Source organism: Diospyros lotus, chromosome 14 (assembly GCF_014633365.1).
Source record: "Diospyros lotus cultivar Yz01 chromosome 14, ASM1463336v1, whole genome shotgun sequence".
NCBI lineage: Eukaryota > Viridiplantae > Streptophyta > Magnoliopsida > Ericales > Ebenaceae > Diospyros > Diospyros lotus.
In genome coordinates, this window is record NC_068351.1 from 5,673,894 (window position 1) to 5,682,211 (window position 8,318).

At 34.1% G+C, this 8,318-nt stretch overlaps 1 protein-coding gene across 2 annotated transcripts; it reads right to left on the reverse strand.

Moving 5' to 3' along the window:
* Window positions 1-249: 249 nt before the first annotated feature.
* Window positions 250-4,015, reverse strand: LOC127791128 (uncharacterized). Of its 2 annotated transcripts, XM_052320916.1 has the most exons (3): window positions 3,853-4,015; window positions 2,878-2,965; window positions 250-2,591 (listed from the first exon to the last, which is right to left on the reverse strand). In XM_052320916.1, exon 3 carries the CDS (start codon window positions 2,589-2,591, stop codon window positions 450-452), a length of 2,142 nt encoding a protein of 713 aa, XP_052176876.1. In that variant the 5' UTR covers window positions 2,878-2,965; window positions 3,853-4,015; the 3' UTR covers window positions 250-449. The 2 variants fall into 2 exon arrangements, with proteins under 2 accessions (XP_052176876.1, XP_052176874.1); XM_052320914.1 differs by lacking the exon at window positions 2,878-2,965 and having other exon boundaries at window positions 3,853-3,998.
* Window positions 4,016-8,318: the final 4,303 nt, after the last annotated feature.

Consider the following 8,318-nt stretch of genomic DNA (forward strand, 5'->3'; position numbering starts at 1 on the left):
GTAACCATTTAGAAGCAAAAATGAGGGTGCATAAAGCCTCAGAAATCTATAAGAATGATTTATCTACCAAGTCCGGCCCTTGGAATGAAGAAACTTGGATGTTTAGTAATTATCAGAGCAACCAAGATAATTTCAAAATGTTTTCCACGCTTCCACCAAATCTTTGGTCCTCTTGATTAACAACATAAACTTACATCCAGTGTTGAACTTCCTTGTGCTATTGTTTTGAATATTCTTAAGGGGTGGAGCTGTACTGAAATAAATCCCATAATTTTGATTAGGACATACCAAATCAAAAATATTCTGCAAGCTTACCTGCTCAAAGTTTTATTATGAGAAATCTTGAAGGAAGATCACATGTAAACAGCAAACTGCACTAGTACCCTGGCTGAATGAAACAAGGTTCTACAGAAAAAACAGATGAGTTGCAGGTGAGAATATGAAACCATTCAAAAGTTATCTGGGTTGAATTCTCCCCAACCACTGCTGCTTCTTATATACTTATCAACAATACCAAACTCTTGATTCTGAGCAATCCTCCGGGCATAATTCTCAGTCGAAATAGGGCCCTTCCTAAGCCTCCTATAATAAATGATCTCCCAAGGCCAAAAACGAGCACTGCCAAAATATTCCCCTGCAGGTAAATCTTTTTCTTTCTCTTCTGGGTGATCCAGGCCATAATGTTTCAGAACCGTATATAACTCCTCAGAAGAGATGTCTCTAGTATTAGCACAGGAGCTTCCAGAGGCTTCTGCATCTAGCTTCTTCCTTGAGGCAGAAAAATCTTCAGGTAAGAGGGCTTCTGAATCTGTCCTCTTAGCTGGTGCAAGCATTTGTTCCATAACAACATCAGAATTCTGAATGTCGTCGATCCCTTCTGGACTTTGTTGGGGCAGACTCTTAATAGTTGTATCATCATTCTCTAACAGTGAGACACAAGTATTCTTCATCCCTGATGAAACCTTGGTGATGGCACAATTGTCTTCATCACTACTCCGGGGAGGGTGGCCCTTCTCTATATCCTCCTCTACTGTGAACGGTGCCATTGAATTACTATTGTCCCAAATAATTGTCATGTTTTCAAGTTTAGAATTGTCTGATCCAGCATCCCCATCTGCCAATTGGGCATCAACCGAAGTCTCTTTGGTTTGTGGACAAGTGGCATGTACCAATGAGTCCTTCTGATTCATCTGCATCTTATTTGGAGAGGTTGGTAAAGGCCTCCCTAGGGATACAGATAGAGACAATGATGTAGGAGAGCTAGACCTTGATCTTGCCCTGGACTTAGAACTTTCAGATCTAGAATATTGGGACAATGATTCACATCTTGACCTATAAGATTGTGAGCGTGTTCCAGAAGAAAGTGATCTTGAGTTTGAAGGAGAACTTGACCTAGAAGATTCCGAACACAAACGTGATCTAGACATGGTATAATCAGAGTGAATGGATGATGACACCAAACCCCTCGGTTTCTTTGATGAATGTCTCTCTGCAGACCCATTCTCTCTCCTCCGTTTCTTCTCTAGATAGTCCTTTCTCGATGATCTTCTAGGTCTTTCTTCTGTTAACTTGGAATTACCACTTCTTAACAACCTATGGTGTTGCCTTGATCTAGATGCCTTTCTATCATTCTCGCGTTGCCTCATAGATACAGCATCTCCACCTAAGTGCAGCCTTCCCTGGGACTTAGATGCAGGCCCTTTAATATCACCTTGATTTGTATCTCCAAAGTTGATGTTGTTGTCATGCCTGTAATCAAATGTCCTTAACTTATTTCTCCGAGATGCATTTTCCCTAGGACAGCTACGCATTTTGTGACCCAATTGCCCACAAATGTAGCAAGCCTGGTGAGATTTTGGACCATCAGGATGGTTCAGACTCAGAGCTCCTATTTGCTCTCTCCCTGCTTTATCTTGAGATTTCCTGAATGTTGGTGAACTACCTGAATGTGTCAGTAGTTGTTTTCCATCATCATCCCTCCTCTCATCATCATCATCACGGTATGGTTCATAGCGGTCGAATTCCAGCCCAGCTTCAAACCCAATTTCATTTGATGGGGCACTGACTCTCTCCCCCCATCTGTCATTGTCCATGATATCCTTTTGAACAATATTACCTTCATAAAGTAAATCTTCCCTAAAGTTGTATGGTTTCTCATCTACAACTTCTTTAATATCTTTTTGACCATAGCTCGTCCCTTCATCAACCGTGTCAGGAGGATTAAACCTTCCACCATCAGTATCTTGATGGGTGAAACCAACTTTGTAATCTCGTCGAGCTTTCACACTCAACATTCGATTAACATAATCTTCTCCTCTTCTTCCACGTTGCATGTCATTGAACCTGTTACCTCTTGCAAATCTCTGCAAGGGTCTAGGCTGTCTATTTGACCATGAAAGAGTAATTGGTTCCCCACAGATGTTCTTTCCCCGAAGGATTCTCAAAGCTTTCTCTGCATTTGAAGGGAAGTCATAAACCACAAACCCATAACCATCTTTCAGCTGCACATTACACCGCCCGTACCTCCTAAAAACACGTTCAAGTTCATCTCTATGAACATGGGCTGATAGATTGCCTAAGTGCAAAGACATCTGCAATAAAGTAAAACCTTTTACACAAGAGAGCATGGCTGCAAATTTAATATATAACCAAGGCCTCTGATTTACCGTGTAGAAATTGCTAAATGCTCAAAAGCTCAATAGGAAACAAAAGGCAAAAATAACTAAATAAATAAATAGTTCGAGAATCAATGAATGAGGCAACAGATGATGATTATACAACAACAAATTTATATTCAAGAAGTCAGAAAGCAATGGGAAAAATAGAACATAGAAATAGAACAATAACAACCTAATGACAAAAAATAGAACTACTCACGGAAATGACTTAGAAGCATGTATGTTACATCTGTGAACACCAAGGGGAACAACCCCAACTACCAAGTTGCTGATGGAGCAGGAGTTTCCTACAAAAATGAGGCTATTTGATAAAACTGAAAATTACTACTGCTAAAATTTAAAGTCTGAAACTTTTTAAACCTAAATATGTAAAGAAAATATGCTTATTGGTATTAAAATAAAACCACACTCCACTGAGCATGTTGAGCATTCAACACACACTCTAAGTAGGCCTGGGGTTCAGAACGGTGGGTATCTATGCAAATCCCAAACATGTGCAACAGAATACTCATTGTAAGCATTATAGTTTGAATCATGTGATGGGCTATTCAAACAACTTCTAATGTCCAGTAAGTAATGCAGCTTGCTAATGCTCAAGAATGTGACACTCCCCCTTCCCCCAACCCCCATGAAAAACAACATCAAATAAATTCTTAAATTTCTCCAAAACGCCATCTTAGATTGTTGACATCTAAAAAAGAATGATTCTTTTTATCATTATTCAACACAAAAACAACCCATGAAACTCTTAACAGCATAAGCTCCAAATTTGCCAAGAATCGGACATATAAATTTACCCACAATCGATAAAAGTCATTTCCAAACGACAACAAGAATTCACCAAAAGATAGTTAAAAGTTATCATCTCAGAGAAAATTCCTCGAACACCTAATACGCGTACAGCAAACTATTCACAATCAAGATTCCAGGGTAACTAATAAACTTATTCTCTGACCCCGTTTTCAACGAAACGTTTTCCACAAATTCGTAACTAGCTAACCGATCAAAACCCAATAATTTCAAGACGGTAGTTATCCCACCAAAAAGGGAAAGAAAAAAAATTGGAGAAGAAAGAACGAAAGAAAAATTCATTAGACTAAGATACATTCACAGAAAGGAAACATCTGCGTTTGTATATAATGCAGATGGATAAAAATGACAAAGGGTTATATACCTGTAACTAAGTAGACTTGGAGAAGGATTGTAGCCTGAATCCGCTGCTCTCTTCTCTCTTGCCTCTCCAGTTACCTTCCCCTCGCCCTCTAGAAGCACCACCGATGAAGGTTTTTCGGGTTATTTCGGCTAAATTCGACTGGCAACCCTAAAGTAAGCCGCGTGCTCGGTCATTACCCCTCAATTTTGAAATATCACACTAACTCCCCTATATTTAATTGTCTTGAGGTTTAATATTTTTGAGTTTCTTTATCTCCTCCAAATTATTTGGCAATTTATTTGTCCCAATAAAGTATTTAAAAAAAATGCTTGATTGAGAATATAGAAAGAGACTTGCCATGTTCACTTTAAATCCCTAATCTCTTTCTTTACAAATGTCATCTTTATGAACCCATGGCTTTACCACTAATTTGTAATTAAATATTTAATTAGTGATTCATATATCTAAACAAGGATTATTTTATTTACAAATTTTTGAACCAGTGATTGTACCATTATGTTACCGACTGAACTAGCAAGCCAATAGCCTAATCGATCCAATAGTCAATTTAATTTTAATAATTATGATTTTATGGGTTAAAATCACATTGTCTCATCCTAAACAAAGGATTACTATCAAATATGCTCTTATGAACTTTAATTATGATTTGAATTTGGGTTGGGTAGTTTGGGCTTTGTTAAACGGGCTTTTATCATGTTTGAATGCCCAGCAAGAGTTTATTTTGAACAAAATGAATTTATTTTATTTTATGTTTAATATATTTTACATATTTTTGTAGTATATCTTTGCTAAAGAATACATAATGTGAATTATTTTAGGAAAAGCCATTTTAAGTCAAAATAAATGGAGGCTTGGAGTAATTTCCCATTGGATAACAGGAACTGTTATGTTATTCACTCGGGTTCATTTACATAACCAGTTCGTTTCCTAAATATACATTTAGGAAACGAACAGTTTAGCAGCGGAGAAAGAGAAAAATTTTCTTTTAACTAGTCAATTTTGGTGATTGTTTTTAGTTGTAAAGGTACTTAAAAAAACTTAATCCCTAAGTTGCCCAGTTATATTTGCTGCTATTTTTTGGGTGATGTCTCTAAAAAGCAGACAATTATGTGTTTGTTTGTGTTATGTATGCTTATCGAGAATGTTGACATGTACAAAGATCAAGAACTTAAACGTGTAATATAAAAGGAGAATATCAATGCCAAAATTTGTTGCATTCTAACCTTTCCAAAATGCAATTTCACTAATAACTCAACTATGTGCTTGTTTGAAGGTAGACTTGTTATTTTCTTTGAACTGATTTGACTCGGCCTTTAAATCATCAAGGTTTTTCATTTTTCCCTTTAGTCTAACGGTCTTTTAGAGACTATTTTTTAGCATATCACGATCTCTCGGATAATATTTTTCGACATCTCTTAGTCTTTGTCATTTTTAACTTTTGATTTTTTAGAAGTTAGTTTGATGTTTTTTGGTGGTCATTTTTTCGAAGGTACCTTTTGGCTTCTCAAAAATTGTCTTGGTCACGGCAATTCGAGCTCCTGGAATTTTAGCTTATAGTCTCTAGTACTTCGAGATTAGGAAGGTTGTTGACAACAAGATTATTTTTATCGTGTTTGTTACTTGCAATTTGAGATCATGTTAGAACTATTTTATCTTTAGACTTTTTAAACATTTCTCACAGATTGCGCTAATTGTTGTTGCTCGAACACAATAATAAATTTATCGAGTGAAAACATTGTCATCAACTCATTTAGAATCTACAAGAAAACAAACTATAGAGGGCACATGGAAGTCCCTATGCAAACATTCTGATATTTAAGTCAGATACTGAATATAATGAAGACTTGTAGGGCGTATTGAAACTAGTATAAAAAAAATATACCCTTTTTAAAATAAGGGACTGTTTATTTATAGATGAGAATGAAACTTTCCTAAATTCGCTAGAATTAAGATTTTTTAGAATAATATCTATCTTGACATTTTGAAATCAACTGCTATTAAGATTCTTATGAATAATATTAATCCTAATATTCTAAGTCCTTCTTAGAATTGAAATTAGATCTTTTTTATGAATAATGTTTATTTTTTTATATGATTCTCGAAGGGATTTTTAAATATCTAAATTATCTAGTTTACACATTATGTGATTTTATTTTATTACATTAAGAGGTGTTTGTTAGCCAAGATAAGAGGAAGAAAATTTTATATATAGAAAGTATTTTGAATATTTGATATTTCTAACGTGTTTGTTAAATTTATTTAACTATTTTCAAAAAATCTTTCACGTGACCTCTTATCTCATTTCTTTAAAATAAATTTATTTGACCTTCCCTCAAATAAATTTATCTTACATTTTTTAGATAAGACTTAATTACTTATATGTTTATTGTAGGATAGTTAATGCTATTTAATACATTTTTAAATTATCATATGTTTTGACAATTTTTAAAATTTAAATGACATTATTCCTTTTATCAATTTTTAAAATTTAAATTTCTCTCTTTATATATATTTTATTAACTACTACAATTCCTTTCACCAATTTTTAAATTATTTTATTCAATTTTATATTTTATTATATATTATGAAAATATGTTTTGGCCATTTTTAATTATTTAGGTGGAATTATTATAATTCCAACAATAATTATTTTTACTTTTCAACACTTTTTAAACCTATTTCTGAACATGAATTTAGAAAATAAAACATTATTGTTTAATTTTATTTTTTTGACAATTCATATTAATTATAAAATATTATTTTAATAATAAATTTGTTATTGATATTAACAAACAATTTCAAATGAATTTGATAATAGAGATATTTTAGTAAAAAAACTCTTATCTCGGTGTTTATCATATATGCATTAACAAACACATAGAAAGAAAAAGTATAATTATCTATGGATTTCAAAAAATTTAACAAACAGTCTGATAGAAAATTTGGAATGCTTCCCAACCTTATCTTAATACCTCTTATCTTGCTCATTTTAACATACGTTCCCTAGGCAAATTACATCAAGGATCACAAAACTTTGGTGCATTTTTTATTTTGATAACTAACTTCAATTTTTTGTAATGTGATCACAAAATTTTGAAATTTTTTACAATGTGGTAACATTTAAGATTTTTTGCCAAGTTCCTCACCGAAATTGGTGACGTGACATTGATGTGGCAAACAATAAAACCTATATTCTGATTGTGCAATAATCGCCAATGAGAAATTGTCATGTGTCACTGCCCCCAATTCCCATAAAACCCTTATCTTTCTTCTTGTTCTTGCTTATGTCTATTACTCTTCTTTTAGTCATCGTTGCACCCGTTGTCATTCATCTCTGACGCAACTGCTATCGTCGTCGCCATCAACATCTCCATCGTTGTTCGTCGTTGTTGCAGTTGTTGCTAACGCCTCCATCGCTAGCATTAATGGTGTAATTTAAAACATCACCACTGTACTTTTAATTTTTTGTTCAAAAAAATTAAAAGTAACTTGTTATTAATTTTTGTTTTTAGCTTAAAGATGTACAAAAAAAGATCAAAAAGTAAAAGAGTATAGAGAGAAAATGATGCCCCTTTTTATATAAGACTCTATCTTGGATTTTCTTGTTAGAATACTTTCTAGGTTTCTGTTTGGCAAGTTTGATTTTCTAACATATCTGAGACGACTTACATACTTGATGAAATTAATAACATCTGATACAAAACAACTACCTCAACTTCTGAGTATATGCGTTAATCCATACACCCGATTGTTTATCAAAGTATTTTTCCTCAAAATAATTTATAAAATCAGCCAAGATGTTGAGGGCAATTTTTAGCATTTTTATACTATAAAAGTCGACATAAACTTATAATTTCAAATGAAGGGAACATTCAGCCAGCCATATGCCTATATATATGAACACAAACAATATATATGTAAAACATGCAAAATCAAAATTTGGAATCAAATAGCAGGACATATATAGGAACTCAAATAAACATGGTACGCTTGGTTTCAAGCATTTCGATTCCAGTTTTCTAGACAAAATTTAATTCTTTTCAATCTCACTCTGTTTACAAGCTAGGCTTCGTACAAAGCTTTTTAACACAAATACCAATTTGTCCCACAGACACAAATCATATAGCAGGAAAACCCCTCATCTCTCTTTTTATGTAATTTTACATGAAAGTTTAGGCAAATCATCGTAACCATCCTTCGACTCAACATTAATGAATATTAACTTCAAAAGAAAGATCGAAATTTGAATCATTGTGTGCGTGCCGAGACTTCGTTGTTTGCGACGGTGTCGAGTCCATCGTGATCTGGCTTGGCACCCTTGGGGATAGGACGAGGTGGACGCCATGAGTACTTGTTCATAGGGCTGGGCTTTGAGGCTGGTTTGGTCACTACTGTGGGTTTGCTTTTGCATAACAAGCATGCCACTACGCAATCATTGATCTTCAGATTAGGGTACTTGTGTCTCC

What these genes read in the sequence shown, in the direction of transcription:
- LOC127791128 (XM_052320916.1), bottom strand. Translation starts at nt 2,591, where the DNA reads ATGTCTTTGCACTTAGGCAATCTATCAGCCCATGTTCATAGAGATGAA.